We start from the raw sequence: 23,559 nt of genomic DNA, 5'->3' as shown, positions 1-23,559 counted from the left end.
TTTAGGAGACTACTTGCATCCTATGGCCCGGATGTTGTTCCCGGACAATGACGCCATCTTCCAGGATGATAATGCACCCATTCACATAGCTGGCGTTGTTGCAGCGTGGTTTGAGGAACATCGGGATGAAGTTCAATACCTCCCCTGGCCCGCTCAATCCCCAGATCTCAACATAATTGAACATCTGTGGTCCGTCTTGGAAACACGACTCCGGCGACGATTTCCACCTCCATCCTCTCTCACAGAACTGGCCGATGCCCTGCACGAGGAATGGTGTAAATTCCACTTGCTACCATTCACGACCTCTATGCCTCCATCCCACGTCGCATCAAGGCTGTTCTGAAGGCGAAAGGTGGCCCGACACCATATTAATCTGGTAAGTTGCAATTTCGTTCAGGTGTTTCCATTTTCTGATCACCATCTGTATGAGACGTGGAGTTACACTTAATGTGGAATCCGAACCAAAGAAACTGTTGTTGGCAGGAATTCAATATGCCGGATGCAGGAGACGATGAAACTTTATTTGAAACCACTGCGAAAATTGGCTATGTATATATGGATTAGAACTTTAATAATGCCAACTATTTAGTTATTTGTAATACAAAAGGGATTCTTGCGTGAAACTCCTATAGTCCTTCAATTAAGTCAACAACGTTATCAACAATTTGTTGTCAGCTATGTGGAAGTCGTAGTATCGCTGTAGCAGCGCCTGTTCTGTTGACAGTTGTGGCAGAGCTGTCTGTTGTATGCAGAATCTCGGGAACAGTCTGGAAGCGAATGCAACAAAATGGTTCCTCCATCTTAATGAGGCGTTTACTCGATCGTACAAACTTCACCTTAAACGTCAATCCAGTGAATAAGCGTCATTATGGGTCACCTTGGACAACTAAAGTTTGTAAAAACCAAAGTGTGATACTCGTGTGACTGGGATGACCGTCTTCCCGACGCATGCCACATTTCAGAGAACAGGCTGTAGATTGCGCTCCAAAAATGAATATATATTTATTTTTGGAGCGCAATCTACAACCAGCTTCGCGAAAGAAGTGGTAGCACTTTCTGCAGAAGCCTCCATTTTCCTGATAGTGCTCGGACACATGTGCCACAATCTGTAGCTGATAGATAATGCTCGGACATATGTGGCACATCTGTATCCGATATGTTCGATCGCTGATAAGTTGATAGCTCTGAAGCTGATTTTTTTTTTTGTGTGTGTGTTTTTTTTTCTTTCTTTCTTGTATCAATCAGAAAGAAGATACCGACAATTCATACGCAACTGAAAGTTGCAAATTACGTATATAATAATATACCTATCATTATTCTGTAGTAATTAGAGTGAGAGATAGATCTTTTCAAGTAAGGTCAACAGAAATATGAAAAGTGTTTCCATTCAACGGTCGTTAGCTTAATATACGTAATTATCTTTTTATATATGCAATAAAATTTGTTTAGAAACTAATACTGTAAATATTCTGTACGTTTTCATAAGCAAAAGCAATAGTTACACATCATATCAGATTTGCTTATTTTTCCCTTTGCATCTTTTTTTTTCAGAGTTGGTGAAAAAACTGCTAAGTACAATTAGAAAATGCTCTAAAGGACTCGATATCCAAGGCTGCATGAAATCCTATTTGGATTATTTTCTTTCTTACTGGTTTCGCCTGCAATTGAAAATAACGGTAAGTGTTAGCTGTGGAAAGTTAACATAATGTAAAATATACGAACTTTGAAATCTCTGGGAAGAATTTACATATTAATCTTCTTTATCACCTACATGCCTTTTACGCTGAGTAGTTTCAGTTATATATTATGTGGCAGAGCATGGCATGTGAGATTACAGGACAGTTTTATGCTAATATTCCTCGTTCCTTCTTTTCTGTCATTTCCTAATGAAGATCAATAGATACGAGGGAAGGCCAAAAAACTCTTAACCTCAACATGACAGAGATGAGCTAGGAATCTATAATGTGGCCGTAGATGAGTTAGGAATCTTCAGTTTAGCGCAGACACGCGTCCTTTACATATTCACCTTATATTGCCTTACATTGCACCCATGAATGGATCAGTCTGTTAATACCATCTACATGAAAATCTACGGAGTTGGAGGTAAGCCAAGTTTCCGTCCGCAAAACATCTATTCTCCAAATGTTTCTTCATATTTGGGAAGAGGAAGTAATTGGGCAAAGCCAAACCTAATGAATATAATGAATGAATGAGGCAAAGGTTCATATACCCATATTGGTGCACAAAGTGAGTATGTCTACTGTTAATCGATGTGCACTTGCATTGTGCGCCGGCAGCAACACATCTTTTGAGAGCAAACCCCGTTTTTTCTTCTTTTTTCTTTAACAGCATGCGATAACTTCTGCAGCAGTTTCCTCTAATGTGTTCTTGTGATTGTAGGCTTTTTTTTGTAAGTTATCAAAGTCACATCTTAACGGTTTCAAACCACGGACAACATATCTTGCTAGATGAATGCTGAATTTTTCATCATAATTTTTTTGGACAAAAGACACACAGCGTTCATCCATAGTCAGTAATCTGTTTTCAGTATCATCTTTGTCCTTGTGATATAAATCCAAAATGCTTTATGCATATTGCACACGTTGCTGTTTTTTAAAAGATGTCAACAATCAGAGAATCCTATTTGCTTGCATTTGGCTTATATGTAGAATGTCATGTAATATGGTGTAAACGAACCTCTTATCTAAACAATAGTTACACTCTATCTGCAGACACTAGATGCTTAACTTTTGCAAGTACTCTTGAGTGTAGCCATTGAGGAATGGGCTTTTCTTGGATCATCCGATACCACATTTCAATTCCCTCTTCTAGCGTTTCGCTATGTCACAAAATGGTATTCCTCACCGTACAAAGGTACCATATGTTCATGTAACGTTTGTGCCGATTTTCACTGAAGATGGAGGAACTTAATCACAGCTCAGTATTCTATTTTGTTCAATATGCTACCGCCAGATAGCTTTTTGGCTGTAACATCAACAGGACATGTAAAGTACACAAATTAGCACACATGCTAGTAAAATGTTTACTTATCATTGTGCAGATTTTTACATTCGTAGCACATCTTTATCATCATGAGGGCAAGAACTTTGCCGTTTCCTTGTAATACAATATTCACTATATATTTTGTTTATCAGCTTCTGTGCATTGACAAGAAAATGTACTGTTGTACCCTTTGTATACATATTGTGGGTTAATTTGACCTAAAACAATCTTTGTCACTTTTAGGGTGGTAATTTTTATTGGAAATAATATATTTGCTACTTTCTTAATCTTGTGCGTTCGAGTGTCTGTTAAACGCTCTGGTTGCTTTGTTCAAAATCCATACTCAAATCCTGAATTAGCAATATTTGAATCATTTGATATGGTGTTTTACATTGCTTATAGGTTATATTTAAAACAAAATAAAGTATGGTAGTTATGCGCAAAAAATGGTTCGCGTATCTGTAACTGACAGTTCTTCCCATTGTATCTTCGATAATCCATTAGGAAAAGAGTTTAGCAACTTTGTGCGTGTATATGAAGATAGATCAAAATAAGAAAATTGAAAACGAAATCCTGAAATACCATCTTCCAGCATCCAGCAACGTCAGGTTGCAGGAGAGTAAAAATGTGAGATTGCTCACAGATAGCTGGGATTACGAATGATGGACAGTTAACGAATCATTTCAACCAAAAGGGGCCACGGTGGCTCAGTGGTATACTGTTCACCTCTGGTGCGTGGGGTCCCTGGTTCGATACCAGCTCACGCAAAGTGGACTTTGTGGTGGACAAACACCGTGTGTGTGGGTTACCTCGGAGTGCTCCCATTTCCTCTCACTTCCTTCATTCCACCATTTCATTCATTTCTCATTATCACCGTCTCCTTTAGCCTAATCGGCATAATCGTGGGACGTAAAACTCAAAGATTTCATTTCATTTCAACCAAATCATAACAGATACGAAGTTTGCTTCTAACAGTCAGTAACAAGCGATTTTCCTGCTGCAGTGTTCTTTTCCTGTATTTTCTTCGGTACTAAGAATAGTACAGGCCCTAAAATAAAGCTGTTGAAACAGAGAAAATTATGTAACAAAGGAACATGTTACAAAGTATACTTTAATTTTATAAAAATATTTATTAATTTATCATTTGCTGTGCTTAATGAAACATTTATTTAATTTCAGGATTTTCCGTTTATCCTGTTCTCAAATTCAGATACAGAATTCTACGCCTCACATCAAAATACAATTGTTCCAATACTTTTCGAGAAAAATGATGATGAAGGTCTTAGCCATATCTGCCGAAAACTTGGCAAATCTCTGGAGACGTTAGTGGAGGTAAGTTGCTGTTTTAGTATCTTATGTCATTTCGTAAATTAATTTTCGCTAGTCATTTTCATTGGTCTTTTGTATGTAATGTCTTGTTTAATTGTAACGAGTGTTCCTCTAAAAAATAAATTTCCATGAGCGCTGAAACTTGAACTCCATTTCGTGCCCTTTCGTTAAAAAGTGGCTAATGCATTGTCTTTCTCTGTACATGGTTCCGTATTCGAATCCGAAGGAATAATCAGCTTCGGTTAAAAACACGAGTAGTTTGAACTCCAGTTTCGTGTTGAAAAGGAACGTGAAACTACGATCAACCATAGCTTCTCAAACCGAAGGAAATCTACAGTAATGCATAAAAAATCTTTCGTTTACTTTTTGTCCTTGATAGCTCTAAGTGCAGTAATAATCGTGCTTATGATTTTGTTTTTTTTTAACGAAATGAAAAACAGAATTTGCATTATACAAGTGTGAAATGTTCCGTTTTCTCCTCTGAAATCGACTTATTTGTATATACAATAGAAAGTGGAATTCGAAGCCGATGTAATTAATGTACGATTTTGGAAATTAATTGTAGGACTCTGCCTAACAAACTTCGCAATTTCTACTATTGCAGTACAATAAACCTTCGCTCCAATGCTGTACATAAAGTATTTGAAATATCTTTCAAAATTGTCTGTATAAGTCGCTGGAAGAGCTATCTTATAAAGTCAGAAGATACCTTCCTCGTCTATATTCTGTTACATATTATTTCAAAAAGCAGTTACATGTCTTATTTTCATTGACTGTTTTCATCAGTGTTAAGAACGAAATTCAGCGGGAATAGGATACATGAACATTAATTATTCAGGTAATAACGATATACAATATACATAGACTATATGCAATATACATAGCGGACTCTCGGTAATTCTAAGTTGGATAATTCGAACCGAAGTTAATTGAAAACATGTGTAAAAATCGTGAGTAAATCGGACTTTTAAACCTCTGGTTTGGATAATCAAAAGTAATTACAGTAGAATAATTTATAGTATTGAGCAAATTACAAATAGAAGGTTGCTGCTTCAATTGGTTTACCATTGTTCAGAAGCAGCCATAGGGAATAGTGACACAAAAATACAATCCATCTGATGATGACAAAGGTTAAGATGAGATAGGCAATGAAATAAAGGAAGAGCGAATATCAAACACACCTGAAGCTTCCGAAATGGTTTAAAGTTTAAAATAGTGTGTTGAATGTCACTCAAATGTTATTAATGACGTATTTCACGCAATAAGTGAAATGAAAGATTTTGATGGTTGTGTAAAGACAGTCAAATCAGTGCGAACGAAGATAAAGAAATTCTTTAAGTGAGAACAGATAAAGAGGTCATTATTACTCGTGCATGTGATTTTGTGGGTTAATTTGCGTGCAAGTAAATATCGTTCGTTCGCTGTATTGTATCACGCAAAATAATATACTCGAAAAGGTAAAGTCTACTGTATATTATTATTATTATTATTATTATTATTATTATTATTATTATTATTATTATTATTATTATTATTATTATTTTAGATGTAATAGATATTCATTGTAGATACAATAGTTTTGTCCGCTTGATTTTAAGTATTTAACAATGCATACAATAAAACTTCGCTGTACTTTTTTTTTGATAATTCCTTTTTTTTCCTTCCCTTGTGAAACTTCTAATTAAAAAGACGGTGTTGTACTTCGAATGATTTTCTTGTCACTGTAAATTATTTTTCTGAATAAATTAAATAGAGAACTTCTTTTCTTCTGATCCCGTAGTGTAATCGTAAAGGAACATGATTTAGGTAAAAATTAAAAAATAATAATAATAATAATAATAATAATAATAATAATAATAATTAGAAAAGAGCAGTGAAAAGAAATTTAACATACTCCTTGTCCTTGTTAAATTATCAATGTTGATTTTCTGATGTCATGGAAAACATCGTATCTTTGAAAAATATCAGTTCAAACGATCGAAATATTACACGCACCGTAGTAGTAGCTAAAGAATATAACAAATAGTATACTTTCGTAATTTTGTATCCTCAGTATGGCATAATGTTGACTAATTTTTTTCTCATTTCAATGCGATTGTGTGTAACATTTTCTTAGCCACGTAGTTAAATGTAGTATCTGTGAATCGTTTTCAATATAATCATTTGTGTTTGTATTTTATTAATGATTAAAGGTTTACGTTTTATATGTTTTTCTTTCTTTCAGGAGTGCTTCCCTTTCATAGTTTCACGTCTGTTACCTTTCTTTGGAGCTAACATAGAACGTGAACTTATGAGCGGAATGCAACAGCAAGTAGAGGATGCTCTCAGAGTACATTCGAAATTAGAAGAATTATTGACAACAGATAAGGTCTCCCAGCTTATTTCCAAAGAATTAGATAATGTCATTTTAAATGTGATTCGTCATCTGTCGGATTGCGAAGTTCCTTCTGGAAATAATACGTCAACGTTGTTTAGCTCAAAAATGATTAACGCGGCACTGAAATTTCTTCAGCAGAATTCTCCATCCCCTGATAAGCCTTTGCTCGCATTTCTAGCTGAAGAATCACCGTTATATATTCAGAAAATTTTCCTGCAGCTTGCGTTAGATATTCACAAGTCTCCTACTACGGATGATAAACTAGATGCTTTAAATAAATACGCATTTTTTGTTAATACCGTATGCTGTGAATTTGGGGAGAATTTATGCCAGATGCCTGTTTATGTCATGAGAAACGTGTGTCATATGTTAGTACATTTGATAAAAGAAACTCACGAGACTGAAACCTCAGTGGCCATTGTAGGGTGTAGAATTTTGTATGAAATATGTGAAAAGTGTATAGATCCATTACATCATGAACTTGAGAAATATCTAATGCTTTTAGTAAGCGTATTAGTGCCTATTGCCAAATTAAATAATAAAATCGGTTTGGAGGCTTTGAATGTCCTCAATCTTCTTGTTGTGGAGAAATCAAATAAGCTGGCAAATGCTATTAAAATGTTAGACCCTTTTCCTTCGGATAGTATGTTTGAGAAAATGCAACAAGTACATAAAAAATTGAAGTATGATAATCAGCATTATACATTAGAAGAAGAAATCAAACATTTTCTGAATGGTGGTAACAACAGTCTAGGATGTCGTTCTGAAGGTTTGCACCACTTGAAGTCTCAGTTATCTGAGCGAAAGGAAGAACTTAAGAAATTGTATTCCAACCTTTATAATATGAGAGGATTTTCTGAGGATTGTGCTTCTAGTACGTTACACAGACTTATTTGTGTGCTAATTGAATTAGTATCGAGTTCAGATCCCGTTGTAAGTCAACGTGCAGCGAGTTGTCTCGGCGAGTTGGGTCCAGCTGACATTACGACACTGATCCTTAAACCAGAAAGTGAAGTGGTTACTGAAGTTAATATGCCGTCCATAATTAATGATAATCCTCTTGTTTTGTTTTCGTATGTTGTGATTAAGTTGTTAATTGGTTACTTAGTAGATAGTGATATTAGAGTTGTGGAAGCTACAAGCATAGCATTGTATCAAGTCATGAGTGCAAAGGAAAGCCAGATTCTTACAGATAAACGTGTTTCAGCAAAGTTGTTAGAGTTAGATTATATTGTTCCATTTATGCCGAAGAAAGCAGGAAAGAAGTCAGACATATCTATAAATGAAATAGAATTCGAACAAACTGTAGATACATCAAGTGTATGGTGTCCTACAGAGGAAATAAGTTACGCAGATTGGATTTTGCGAATAGTGAAGGCTATTTTAAGTTCAATATCAAGTGATAAGTGTTTCTTACCTCATCTTGTACCAGTATGTGAAGTAAAAGTTGACTTTACAGAGAAGATCTTTCCTGTACTAATATATTTAATCTTACGTTCTTCGTCTGTGCTATGCAAAGAAATTATTTCCAAGAGATTCAAGGAGTTTTTTCAACTTCACTTTGAAAAGACTTTAGTTGATGTGAGCGGGGATTCAAATCAATCATCATTAAAACATGTGACGTTAAACAAAGCTTGTGTTAAAGTTATGTTAGATGCTGTTCATTTCCTTCGGCTTCAAAAGAACACAACAGGAGCAAATGGCAAAACTGTAAATGTGAACGACAGCTTGGATTCAGCTTTGGAGCTCAATTATTTACATGTAGCCCAAGCAGCACAATATTGTTCTGCTTACTTTACATCGATTATGTATGCTGAAATATGGTGTCATGGTAGAAACACATGTAATGGGAAAGAAGATGGAAGTTTTAGTCGTAGTCTTTCAGCTGTGGAGTACATAATTCATTATACTGATGAAGGGAAAGCAGTGCAAAGCATTTTGAGAGAAGCTTACACAAAAATTGGTGATCCAGATGGATTGTATGGTTGTGGGTCGTCACACTTATTAAATCGTGATACACGTATTGAGCATGATGAGTATACTGGTCAGTGGAATAAAGTGTTATTGTCAAGGGATATTGAAATGTCTCTTCGTCCTGAGAGTCCATCTGATAAACTGGTTCTTGCTTTGTGTAAATCTGGGTTGTATTACTCTGCAATTACATGTTTACAAACTTTAAGCGCTTCTGGGAATGAATTTTCCAACAATGTAGATTCCTTTTCATATGAATGTGCTTGGAGACTTAGCAAATGGGATCAGTTTACAACTACAGAGTTAACGAATCACCTTAATTTTCAGTTATCGCAAAGAAAATTATCAACGGATAATTTAACGAATTGTCGCAATTATACTGAATTCGAAAAATATCACTTTGCCTCATTGAAAGCATTACACAATGGAAATATGATTGGTGCAGGAACTGCCGTCGTTAGTGCAAGGAAATGTGTTGTAGATTATCTGTCAAGCACTAGTTTGGAAAGTTGCAAGAATATTTACAAACCTTTGTCAGAATTGCAAGCTTTGCAGGAAATAGATGAAGTTTGCTGTGACAGTTCGCGAAACATAAAATGTATCATCAGTAAATGGGAACAGCAGGATGAACTAAATCGAAATGACTTTGAGTATCATGAACCAATATTTTCACAGCGTCTTGTCATATTAGAAGACAAACTAGCTACTTGTGAAGCGGACCAAGACAATATCAGAAATTCCATATTTCGGTTTAGGATGAAGCAAGCGCAATTAGCAAGAGTTGATGGATCCTTGTCTGTTGCAGAGCGATGTCTTGCTGGATTGGATAAAATACATTTGACTAGTGCTCAGAGATTAAATTACAAATTAGAAGAGGCCCATCTATCTTGGGAAAAAGGAGATACAGAAGTAGCAAGACATGTACTGCGAGATCTTATTAAATCTTTATCTGTAGAAGATGCGTATTCTTCAGAAGAAACAGAAATTTACGCAAATGCATTAAAGTTGTACGGTAGTGTGCTGGCAGAAACTAGAACAGAAAATCCTCAGAAGATAATTAAAAATTACTTAGAGAAGGCGTTGGATGTGTTACGAAAAGGATCAGTTGAATCCAGTAATACGCTTTATCATGACTTGTATCATTCAATTGCAAGTTTTGCAGATGCAGAATATCAGCAAAAGCAAAAGTACATAAAATCAGAATTCTTTGAGAGAAAGCGGAGTTGCATGTTGAGAGCGAAAGAGAAATATGAAAGATTGGTAAAACTGAAAGAGAAAACACCTGAAGAACGAAAAATGATGTTTGTCTTAGAAAAACAAATATCTATAGATGAAAATGAAATAACTAACGTAGAAACAGATAAAGATAGATATTTGAAAGTAGCAGTGGAGTACTACATAAAAACTTTGGAATTCGGCGAGAAATATAACCACAAGATTTTTAGACTAGCTTCTCTCTGGTTTGAAAATTCAAGTGATGATAGGATATCAATGTTGCTTGAAGGTAGTTTGCTCAAGATATCAAGTTACAAGTTTGTTCCTTTACTTCCACAGCTGACTGGTAGAATGACTACTAATAGGTCAAATAACTTTGCGAAAATACTGAATTCCACTTTGGAAAGATGTGCTTCAGATCATCCACATCATACGTTACCTTTGATACTAGCTTTGGCAAATTCTTACAAGGATCAAGATTATATTCAGTCGTCAAAGAAAAATGAACAGGTGTCAGAACCACGAGTAATTGCTGCTAAAGAAATCATTGCCGAGTTAAAAAGAAATAATAACATTAAACCGATTATTGTGGAAATGGAAAAACTGTCAGATGCATTTATTAGATTTGCTAATCTAACAGTAGATGCCAAGAACTGTCCTTCAAATCCTAAAATCCCGCGAGAACAACCAATAACACGAATACGAAATTTTGAATCAATGTTAATTCCAACATTGACGTTGCCTATAAGCAAATCTGGTCAGTATCGAAACGTAATTGGTATTTACCAGTTCGAAGAACGTTTCTCACTTGTAGGTGGTATAAATGCCCCGAAAAAAATCATGTGTATCGGTAGTGATGGTGTAAAACGACCTCAGCTTTTAAAAGGCAAAGATGATCCTAGACAAGATGCAGTGATGCAACAAGTGTTTACTATGATGAATGAATTTCTGAAAGATAATAAAGAAACGAACAAGAAGAAACTTCTGATAAGAACATACAAAGTGGTCCCACTTTCCCAGAGAAGTGGTATAATTGAATGGTGTGAGAATACACAACCGCTTGTTAATATTCTAGTAGGACCAGATGGTGTTCACAAGAAATATCGTCCGAAAGACGTACCTTTCCGAAGATGTAGGCAGATGATGGAAAGCGTAGGAAAGAAGACCAATGAACAGAAGCTAGAAATGTTTCAAGAAATCTGTAAAATTTTCCGACCAGCATTTCATTACTACTTTTTTGAAAAGTTCCCTACCCCTAGTGTATGGTATGAACGTAGACTTGCATATATCCGCAGTGTGGCAGCTTCGTCAATGATAGGTTACATTCTTGGACTTGGAGATCGACACGTAGGAAATATTCTTGTTGACGAAAGGACAGCTGAGTTTATTCATATTGATTTGGGGATTGCCTTTGAGCAAGGTCGAATTCTTCCAGTACCAGAAACGATTCCATTTCGACTTACGAGGGATGTAGAAGATGGTATGGGAGTGTCAGGAATTGAAGGAGTGTTTCGAAGAAGCTGTGAAAAAACAATGGAAGTCCTGAGACAAAATCAAGAAGCCATTTTAACTATTCTAGAGGTTCTGTTGTATGATCCATTGTACGCGTGGACAGTAGATGCCAGTAGAGCATATAATATTCAACGAAGTGAAGAATCTGTAATGGATATGGACGAAATAGATCACAATCAAGGTAGGATTTTATTTATTTATTTATTTATTTTTATTGTATATAAGGATTTGTAATAAAATTAACTGATTTCTAGATGTTAAAACGGTAGTGAGAACCGACGTGATTCAAAGAAGACTAAGAGCTAACTCGAAGAGTATTAGTAATGTCTTTATTAAATTGAATGATTCAGTTGCGAACACTGTCATTACTATTATTATTACTTTGAATTGCGCAATATAAACATACATTAATCATTGTTATGAATAAACAGTAAATTTATATTCAGTAAATGTGTAAATGACCTTAAAATACTGAAAATACATAAAATTAAATTTACTTTTTTATATTGAGTTGATTTTGCAGAAGTCAAGGAAATACGTTGAAATGAAATACGCATCGAGTTTCATTACTTAATTGAATGATCAAAAAATGAATAAAAAACTGATATATTTTTAAAATAATTTAGTCATTAAAACAAAACAAAAGACGCACAAGTAAATGAAATATGAAACATCTGATTTTGCTTTCCAAATCCAGCAGATAAAACTATGTAAATGAAAAACCGACCCGTTAAGGTCAACCTGGGATTCACTGCAGTTGTTCGTAACTGAGTTGCGTCCAGAGCCACATGCATTTATGTATTTCCGTAACTTTTGTGTGTGTGTGTGGGGGGGGGGGGCTAACTGCAGTGTATATATATATATATCCAAAATGAATCATGCATACATAAAAAGTCATTAAATATGTGATACTCTGTAATTTGTACTCACAAGTCAGTAGGGAAATTGAAAACATTCTGCTTTACACTATGCGGATGTGAGTACTGTAAATAGGCACCGCGGAGCAGTGCGATTCTCTGACAACATTGAACGAATGAGAAAGGCCGATAATTATGACGTAGGTGGTGGTGTAAGCATGCATTACAATTAGTGTTGTAAAAAAACGTTTTTTTTCTGTGAAGTTTTTTTTCAATAAAAAACATCGTTCTTTTTCATGTTTTTTTTCAAATCTCTGTTTTTTTTCTGGCAACTATTATTTATTGATTTACGTTGCAGATTATTGAAATAATCAGCAGAACTTGAGTCGAAGCCCTCGTAACTTACAAATTTTTTGTTTCTTTGTACATACATACTAGCAAAATTGTGTGATTATTCCTTTCGGCCCCAGGTCATTTTTGGCGTTTTCCTACATTTCCAGTTAGTGACTTATTGCTCAAAAACCATTCATTCGATTGATATGGTTAAGTCCTTGTTTTTTAGAAAATGGATGTGGCTATTTTTTGGTGTAAGTTGCATTGCAGTGTTGCCAATGGGTGGGAAATTATTGAGGGAAATTAGGGGTAAAAATTTACAAAAACTTCCCTAACCGAATTTCAAAATTTTTTGTATCTAGTACCACTGCTGCTATATGGGTTCAAGTCACCTAAAAAAAATCTTTGGTGTGTTGACAAGGTACAGTGAAATCCCGAAGTCGCTTGCTTCCATCCAAAGAGAGAAAGAAAAAATTCTGTCATCACATGAAATTTTGACACTTTTTACGCCTCACAAGCAAAAATCAAATATGCCGGGGTTACAGCTTCTCTAATTAACCTATTGAAACTTTTTATGGTGCGTTCTGTAGGGCAAAGAGGAAGCTTTCAGGTAGTGGTACGTTTGTTTCAATGTAGCCAGTAAGAATGTAATAATAGAGGGGAAAACGGAAATTTTCCAAATTTTTCACCTAAAAGCGGGAAATAATTGTTGTGCCTGGAAACACTGCCATCAGACAGACGAAAACTATCTGAAAATAAACCTCAGTACTCCAAGAATATATCCTACAAGTATCATGGCGATATCTAACAAAGTAAGCAGGAAAATTAAAAAAAAAATCTCATTCTACCTCAGAAATTCACCAGTTTCTTACCATTTACAGAACATGGTTTATTATAAACCTCAACTGTACTTTCTCTAATTATTCTAGTGAAACTTTTTATGGTGCGCTGTGTAGGCTAAGGATGAGGCTGTTAGATACTGGTACGTTTGTTCGAATGTAGCCAACAAGAAGGAAATAATAGAAATAAAAAAGGGAATTTTTTTTCCAAAATTTGCCCCTAAAATCTGGAATTAAAATTTTCTGTAGCTCGCAACATTACTATCAGACACACACAAACTATCTTAAAATAAGCTTTGGTATCCCTCTAATATATCCTACAAGTATTGTGACGATATCTAATAAAGTAAGCATGTCAAGAAAAAATATCTCATTCTACCTTTAAAAAAATCACAGTCATCTTCCCAATTAGAGAACAAGGTGTACTGTAAACCTCAACTGTACTTCCCCTAATTATCCTATTGAAACTTTTTATAATGCGTTGTGTAGAGCAAAGACGATACTTCCAGATACTGGTACGTTTGGTCCGATATAGCCAACCAGAGGGAAATAATAGAGACAAAACAGATAATTTTTCAAAAATTTCCCCCTAAAATATGGAATTAAAATTTTCTGTAGCTGGTAACACTGCTACCAGACAGATGCAAACTATCTTAAATTAAACATTGGTACACCACTAATATATCCTACAAGTATTATGACGATATTTAAGGAACAAAACTTCTAATTACCAAAAATATATTACGGTAAACAGAAAAGTAAGGAAAAACTAGAAAAATTAAGTGTTAAAGCCTAAATACGAATTTTCGTGCGTTCCCTAATTAACCCATTGTAACGATCTGTACTGGCATTTGTTAAGTAAGAACAAATGTTCGATTGGTGTAAGTTGACTTGCACTCGGACGTATAGGTACGAATTTATAAACAAAAATTTCTAATTTTTTGCCCAAACTTAGGAAAATTTTAATTTCCCTAATTGGCATCACTGCGCGCAGGCCCGTCCAATTAATGTCAACAGTTAGGTATCCATCCGAGGTATCTACCTGGCAAGTCTTAAGGAGGTCTTTCTACAAGGAAGGAAGCTACAAGGGAAAAAAGAAGTAAAGGAAATTCGAAATTAGAAAATTCTCGAATTTTTGACTGGGGTGAAATTTGAGAAGGAAATTCGACACCAGAAGAAAAAATTAATATGATAAACTATAGTCCAACCATATTTTGCAAGAATAATATCCCGATATCTTAATTAATGTCCACACAGGAGCGGATTAAACAAATGACGCACCCGTGTGTGCCACTTTGGCCACCTGGGCCACCGAGTATACATTAGATTACATTTTTTGACTACTAACTCGTGTTGTTGTTGTAGTTATAGTCTCGACTAATAATAATATCGTTGTTAGTCTCGACTAATAATAATATCGTTGTTATAAACAATAACTTTAAAAGGAAAATTTTCTCTCCTTTTTACATCTTGAGTTCCAACACTGTTGGTGAGAAATGCAGGGTGTTTCAAAATGAATTTTGAGGTTTTAAGTCTTCGTAGTACTTATTACATTTTACGTACATTTATAAGCAATGCATCAAGTAAAAGAGCACCTCAATGCAATGCATCAAGTAAAAGAGCACCTCTTTGCTACAAGTGTTCAATGTGATATTCATTCGTCACACGGCACACATCTAGTCGATAGGCGAGAAAAGCCCATAAACTTTCCGCCATATGGTACAAAACACATTCAATTTAGGGGAGTCTCGTTTCAAGTGTACCATCTCCTGAGGATTTGCTGACGGCCAGATACAAACATTATGAGTGTTCACATTAGCTCTTAGGTGAAATGTCAATTTATCACTGAAGATGTCACGATCCAGAAAATCTACATTGTTATGCAGCAATATTTCACTTGCGAAATTGGCACGTAAACCGTAGTCTGTAGGCTTTAGACCTGTAGCAACTGCAAGCGATAAGGACGTAGTTGCAAGCGTCTCCTTAATATTCTTCACACAGACCGTTGCACTGTACAGATTCAGTTTTTATTAAAATACAAAAAACTTTCTGCTCTCTAGTCTCCATCTTTGCTACTTGCTCTTTCTAACGGCAGACAGAAGAAACAATGCATGTACATGCGTGCGTACAAAACTGTTTGAGTTGCTCTTTCATTTGATATAATATTTATAATTGTAAGTTAATTGTAATAGATACTACAAAGTTTCAAAACCCTAATATTAATTTTGAAACACCCTGCATCACTTCAAATTGTGTAATCCTATATTCATGTCTTTTATATACATATCATCAGGGCCGGTCCTAGTCAATTTGTCGCCTCGTGCAATAGCATAATTTGCCGCCTCCCTCTTTCTCCAGAAAGAACAAATCTTAAAAGTCATTAATTTAATTATGCTACTCCAGCATGGACAACAAAGGTGAGGGTAAGTGAAGTTGCACTCAGAAAGGCTTAAATACTTACTAAAAATGCAATCCCGTTGTGTCTGTTTTTTTTTAAATATTAATCTATCGGTATTATGTTAGTGAAAGATAAAGCAAACACACCTGCAGAGGAAAGATGGTAATCCTTTTTATAGAATTCACTATCGAGCTTCAATCTCAATGTATCAGTTTGCAATTCCAGTGCAACTAGCTCTTTTATCTTTATTTCTTGATTTCTCTTCTATATTTGTTAACATTTTTTTTTTTTTTTTTTTAAAAAAAGTTGTTTCTATCTTCAATGATAAGGAACTTGTTTCTGACAAAAACAAGACTAGTTGTCATATCAAAACTATGATAACTTACTAAATGGAACAGATATTCACTACTGTTCGAGAATTGAATTCTTGCATTTGGCAACAATCAAGCAATTTGTGCTCGGATTTATTCGACCATTTGCTTTAGCATTGTCCATGTGGCCTTAAACTAATGCAACCTAAACATAATTTATGAATGTAGTATTCAAATAGAAGGTCAGCTTAGTAAATGTAACTACCATCATCATGAAGTCTGTTTCCAACAAGAAATATTTAATTTAAATAATATATTTATGACATTTTTGCCGGACCATCCAAACTTGCCACTCCACGCAAATGCACGTGTTGCAAGTATGGTAGAGTCGGCTCTGCATATCATATATATCTAGTCGACAGATTATTTATATATGACATTTAGAAAAATACTATTAGGCAAATTAGTATTAGTTTTTACCATTAGACAAGTTATTTGAATTTTATACTGTTCGTGACATTATTTTCGTAGTTATTAAAGGCCTGCTTTCACGAAAAAACAAAATTTCATTTCTACTTTTATTTCTTAGTTGATATTGATGAAAACTGCTGAAACCCGAATTGTTAATAGGTATGGTATTCATGTAAATTGTAAAATATTTGTAGCGTATCAGTATCTAGCGTTTAATTTATGTTGCATTTTATGGTGATTATACCTACATAAAATATTTAGTACTGAAATAAACGTAAGATGCATTACAAATGACTAAAAAAAACGAAATTTAGAAAAAACGAGAGGCAATGTTTTTTTTCTAAAAAAAACGTACATTTCTGTAAAAAATACGAACGGTTTTTTTTTCTGTTTACAACACTAATTACAATAAGGACACCGTGATGCGCGGACATAGCTGTGATGAGCTGACGGGAGTTTACCAGAGATCACATAATTGAAGATTGGGAGCATGGTAGACATCAACGCATCATCAATGCTGTTACGTGTATAGGGACGGCCAAAAATTTTTGGATCTGAACCTAGATTCAAGATCTAGATCTAGATTCGTTTCCATAATTTGAATCTTGGACTTAGATTCAGAAAAGAAATCCAAATAGATTCTCTGTTTTTAACTATGGTTCCGAATATTTCTGATTCACGATATTTTCTAATTGAGTATTTTCCCTCTCTTCGGCGAAGGTGAGCATCCACAGGATAGATTGGAGACAAAATATAAATAAATAAAAATCAAAAATAAAAAATAAAAATCTGTATTTATCTTCAATTCCTTCATTTTCTCATCGTGTCATTCAAATAACATAAGTCAAATGTATGTATATTATTAGCAAAATAACTAGACCTATGGAACCCGGTGGTTCAATGCCGCGTTCACAAAAGTTCTCCATTGACTTCTATCCTTAGCCAACTGGATCCAGTTTCTAATTTGTTGTCCTGTTTCTGCGAGATCCATTTTAATATTGTCGTCCCATCTGTGCCTATCTTCCTAATGGTCGTTTTCCGATTGCACTTCCAGTTAAAACTTTGAAAGCGTTTCTACTCTCTTCCATTCTGGTTACATGACCTGCCCATCTGAGCCTCCTAGATTTGATGACCCTAACAATGTTTAGTATACTGTATAAATTATGTAGTTCCTCGTTATGAAGTTTCCGCCATTCACCATTCCAGTTCCTCTTGGGTTCAAATATTCATCTTAGGATCTTGTTTTCAAATAATTTCAGTTTACGTTCGTCCCTCATAGTAAGCGAGCATGTTTTGCAACTATACAGAATAACACGTATCGATTATCGTTTTATTTTAAGCTTCAAATTCCTCGACAGAGTTCGCGACGACAAAAGACTTTAAACTAACATGAATTCCTTGCTTGTAGTCGACATTTTATTTCCTCGTGAATATGGTTTTCGTCTGTTAATATTGATCCTTGATATTGGAAAGTATTATTTGATATTTTAATGTCCATAATTGGCAGTATTGCTATCTCGACGAACTTCCTGTATTTAGTTTACTTTGCATTTACTTCTAAACCCATATCCCTCCAAGCATTTAATAAGTCCGCCTATCATCCCCTATTAAATTTACATCATCAGTATAGGCTATAACCTGGTGAATACTATTTAACTCTGGGCCCTGGTTGCTATCTTTGATTTTCCTTATGACATATTCCAGGACAAAGTTGAATAATAGTGGCAACAACGCATCTCGTTGTTTGAGGCCATTCTCGACGTGAAAGCTCGTGAACAAGAATTTTCCTACCCAGACTTTACTTTGGGATTCATTTAAACATATCTTAATTAATCTAACTAGCTTTTTCGGTATCCCAAATTCTGTAAGAATGTTGTACAGTGTTTCTCTCCTAATCGAGTCGTAAGGCTTTCTAAAATCAATAAATATTTGATGTATCGAGTTATTGTATTCCCATTTCTTTTCGAGTATTTGTCGAATGGTAAGTATCTGGTCGATAATTGATCGATTTCGCCTAAATCCGCACTAATAATTTCGAATAATTTCATCTACATATGGGGTCAATCTTGCTAATAGAACGGTTAAGAGGATTTTATAGAAGACAGATGCTTCGATAATTATTACAATCAGTTTTATCGCCTTTCTTGTGAATTGGAACAATGGTTCTTTCCACTCTTGTGGTAATTCATCCTTGCTCCAGATAAGGAAGATGAGTTTGTGTATCTTGTTCCTCAATTTTTCCCCTCCAGCTAAAATTAACTCAGCCGGAATTTCGTCTGCACCCGCAGATTTACGTTTCTTTAATTTCTTTATAGCGATTTATACTTCTATTTGGTTAGGTTCTGGAATATACGGTTCTGCTGTGTGCATTTCCCTTTCTCCACGAACATTAGTTTTTGACTGCGTGTTAAGCAAATCGTGAAAGAAATCTTTCCATCTCTTTAAGATGCTATCTGTATCAGTGAGAACTGTTCCGTCGGATTTCTTTAATATATAAGCGCGAGCGTGATAGCCTTTCTTAAATTCGTTAATGCTCTTATACATGTTCCGAATGTTTTTGTTTTTACTATTATCTTCAATTTCTTTAATTTTAGTTTTCAAAAAAATGACGTTTCTTTCTTCTAAAAGTTCTGGAAGTTTCCCGCCTGATGACTTTGAAATTTTATGTAGTTATTTCGTTCGGATATTGTAGCCAATGCAGTTTTGCCTGTTTTCTTTTTTCTGCTAGTTTTGTGCATTCCTGGTCGAACCATGGTTTGTTACTGCGTATTTCCACGTGTCCCAATTTTTCTATTGCTGAAATTTTAATGCTATCTTTGATTTCAACCAAGTATCTTCAACATTAATGCACTCCGAACCTTCTAAAACGGAGAATGTAGTCGAAACTTGAATTTGGTGTTCCTCCCTCATCTGACTCTCCTCTAATTTCTTTAAATGAAATCTCTCCGTTTTCAGACATTGAATATTTCCTTTACTCATTTGTGAATTGATAATAATAGTGTAGTGTTTGTTAGATTTCCTAAGTCGAGCTCTACCTATGATTCGAATATTTTAAATTAATTTCTGAAGTCAACATATATGAATGGTTAGTTAGAAATGCGACCTCCTGACACGTTGTTGGTTCGTCCTACAGCAACATATACGTATTTACATTCCACTAAATCTCAGATATGCCTGAATTCTGATAAATCTATGACTGTGACTCGTATGGAAAATCTCAGCAGATCTGAACATCGAATACAGCATTCCTCCTGAGGAGTTCTTCTGCAGTGCTGGAGACAATGGGAAATCTGTCAATCTTGCCGTTCTTCTCGCCAGAGCAGTTCGAGGATTTTTTTATTTTTCTTTTTTTCTTTTTTTTTTTTTTTAAATCAGGTAGACGTTTATCACGACTGTCTCAAATAATATTGCAATAAAGGAAAGAGGAATAATATTTGCGTGAGGCAGCAGCTCTCTTGATTATCTTGGATTATGAATTTAATGTTTTTTGCGTATTTATTAACTACGAACCAATTGAGTTGTTTGTCTTTGTTGAGGGGATTATTTTAACATTCTTTTCGAAGTAGAAGTCCACCCAGTTATAAGAGATGCTAATGACATCTGCCATTATGAAGCTGTAATTCTCATTGCTAACCTGAAAGCAAGACGACTTTTCAAATGTCATTGACAAAGAAAAAGCTGTTCAGAAACTGGAAACCGATGGTTTGTAATATTGAACCATTACAGATATTGGATGAACAAGATCTTAAATCTTCCAACACAACTGAATAGTCACCGAAGTCGATTTTCTCTACGGCAGATTTTTCCTCGTGACAGAGAGTGGATTCGTAGGAGATATCGAAGACTGTTTGCTTTCCATATTAAACAGAATACACAACCGTACAGAGAAAGACAATGGGCAGAACTTAGCAATACATTCGTCAGAGCTGTTTTCGGGAAAAGGAGAAAGACATCATTTTGAAGGATAACAGAATATATGAGATAGTCATTTTTAGGTAGAATGGTTTCTTTTTATCTGCTAACTGATAATTATTCAAGGAGAAACATTGCTGCATACAATGATGACTCTCCTTCTTGCCATCTTCCGCTCTCAATCAAATCGATGATCAAGGGCTACCTTTTATATTATCTCATACAGGGTGCCCGCTTAACCGTGAATAAGCCGTAAATTTCATATACCGTTAAAAAGTAATAGGCAGTTAATTCCGTTATGAAATCTTGAAAAGTTTCAAATTAATAGAAAACAACTATTAGAAGCCGCACTAGATGGATTTTATTGTTGTTTTGTGGTCAGTAAAGGTTATTTTTACAAACTTTCCACCATGAAAATCATGAATTCGATTGTTTATTTTGAATTGGAGTCCTTTGATTGCATTTATTTTATCAGACACCCTATAAAGTATTGAGCCTTTTGCGCACGAAATGACATTATTGTCCTAAATCTCAGGGTATACAAGAGTATCAAACCCAACGTTATTTGACAGCTGACAGTTGAAGCTAGTAAATGTGCAAGAAAGTGTTGGAATTCTTGTAATCAGACATAATCTTGTAAACAGGTGTTGCGCCGTGAAAATGGGTGAACTTTATGCACTATGGTGCTACAATTTTTTTTTTTTTTATTTATTTATTTCGATAAAGGTGCGAATGCTGCACAAGCCCATGCACAAATTTATGTATCCAAAAAAAAAAAAAAAAAAAAAAAGTTTGGATGCCACATGATCTGATTCAAAAACATTACATTTATTCGATCGAATTTTTATCTGCGAATATCTACTGAAACCGAACGAACTCAAGGCATTTCTAAATCGGTTAATCACGAGTAGAAAATTGGATAGCCTACAACAATTGTGGTCAAAGCTAGAAGCTCCACAGTATGTGACAAATCCCATACTGACTCCCAGGAAGGTCATATGTGCATTTGGCGGGATTGGAAGGGTCTCGTGCATTATAAGCTACTGTCGCGGGGTAGAACGATACACTCGACCTATATTATCAACAGTTACGCGAGTGCTCCTAACAATTAAAAGGAAACGACAAGAATTGGACAACAAAAAGGATGTCGCATTTCATGCGTACAACACCAGACCGCATACATCTTTAAAGACCGTGAGAAATTGAGAGAATTTGGCTGGCAGGTTTCAATGCATCCACCATATAGCCCGGAACGGTGGTTGGAAGTGACTAGCATAAGACAGTAGTTCCTCCTACTACTTTGGACTATAGAAGTATTGTAGCCTGCTGCATTGTTAATTATGGATCAGTAAAATTGTTTGCACTTGTTGCTTGGAATGTGCCGAACCATTTGTTGGGAATTAAGATTCACCCTGCGACAAGAGGAGCTGATGATATACTATTGTGCAGCTTTAATTGTGGTTTTAGATTTGAGCACAAGAAATCTGGAAAAAATGGAGTGGGGAAAAAATGATTAGGAATTATGTCTGAGAGTATGTTGGAGACATTGAAGGATGATCACATTGAACAACATCTGATCATCAGAGTCGATTCTTTCAACGAGGACGGTTTACTTGTAGCAGAAAATGGTTCGGGAAAGGATTTAGTACCGAGAAATTGATATACCTTGCATAGACATTCGTTGAGTCTAGAAAAGAATGAATTTATTTGATTCGTAATCAAACAATTTCTAACTAAACATTAAACATCTACAGCGGCAACTACTACTGAGTTTTCCCATTTGAATTTCAGGGACGTAGGGTCGATTAAGGCTAAGCCCATCCAAATATTTATACATCAAACTTAAAAATAATGTTCCTAATCATTAATATACTATATTTTGTTAATACAGCTTTACTTTACAATGCGTCGTATAAGCATGAGGCGAGCAATAGTAGCATTTAAAGTTTAAGCCCTTCATCAACATTGTTTAGGATTTTCTTTAGCCGATGAGAATGGGCGGATATACATTCATTCCCAGCATCGCTACAAGCAGAAACTATTTAAAGCAGCCTTTCCCAACTTTTTCTACACTGTGGCCCCGCTTTGGAGTTTACAATATATGTAAAGGACCCCTTGCAATATATACGGTGGTATAATCATGTTAGAGTAGTATGATGCCTACTTTGTAATCGGGTGGTCCTGAGTTTCAAACTTCGGGCCGGACACCTTAACTAAGATGTTGCAAATCCAGTACGTAAACAAAACTAAACCACAATAGCCTACTCATCAGGTATAGAAAAAAGAATTTTTTCTTAAAAAAAAAAAATAAATAAATGAAATAAAGTATTAATTTCAACAAGTTAACATGATAATAAGTGTATAACTTACCGAGGTACACAACTTCAGTCAATGTAATGGTTGGTGTTGTCTTTCAGCCACTAACTTAGAAATGTCAGGATCAAACGAAGAAACTTTTAAGCGAAGGTCAGCCTTAGCATCAAGTCTACTCCTGTACTTATTCTTCAGATAAGAAAGAGCAGAAAACGTTGATTCACAAAGGTATGTCGTGGCAAACGGCATTAAGCATTGTAGCGCCCTTTTCAAGATTTCGGGATACACTGATCGCGCATGCAACCAGAAATCAGTCAATATGAAATGTGAATACTTCGTTTTCATAACGGAGTCACACGAAAGTTCCAACAACTGATCTTCTTCGTTGTTTGGCAACTCATTTTCTGTCTCTAGGAAAGGATTTTTTACCCACTCCAGTTTTTCTCTGTTTAATAGGAAATAATCCCTGAATTTTAAGGCCATGGTTTCTAAATGTTGTTTCATGTTCATAATAACATCAGAAGGAAGATCTTCTTCAGTTGTTGACAAGAAATCACTAAGGGAAGAGAAAGAATCATATTCTTTTCTGTCTAGGCGGCGGAACCAAACGTTTAGTTTCTTGATTATTGCTTCAATCTTGTCTTGAACCATAAATATGGTAACACTTTTGCCTTGAAGGCCTGTATTTAGGGAGTTTAAAAAGCTGAAAATATGTGAC

At 35.2% G+C, this 23,559-nt stretch overlaps 1 protein-coding gene across 2 annotated transcripts in view; it reads left to right on the top strand.

The window, feature by feature from the left end:
• tefu (Serine/threonine-protein kinase tefu) overlaps nt 1-23,559 on the top strand; it is a 183,056-nt gene that overhangs the window by 152,599 nt on the left and 6,898 nt on the right. For both annotated transcript variants that reach the window (XM_081728713.1, XM_081728714.1), the window contains 3 exons: nt 1,552-1,676; nt 4,183-4,335; nt 6,557-11,588. In XM_081728713.1, the coding sequence (XP_081584839.1) occupies nt 1,552-1,676; nt 4,183-4,335; nt 6,557-11,588 (5,310 nt within the window). The remainder of the gene's footprint in view (nt 1-1,551; nt 1,677-4,182; nt 4,336-6,556; nt 11,589-23,559) is intronic.

This window comes from Thermobia domestica, chromosome 10 (genome assembly GCF_964235325.1).
Source record: "Thermobia domestica chromosome 10, izTheDome1.hap1.1, whole genome shotgun sequence".
Classification (NCBI taxonomy): domain Eukaryota; kingdom Metazoa; phylum Arthropoda; class Insecta; order Zygentoma; family Lepismatidae; genus Thermobia; species Thermobia domestica.
Note: the sequence above shows the minus strand (reverse complement) of the source record. Positions and strands in the feature narration are given on the sequence as shown.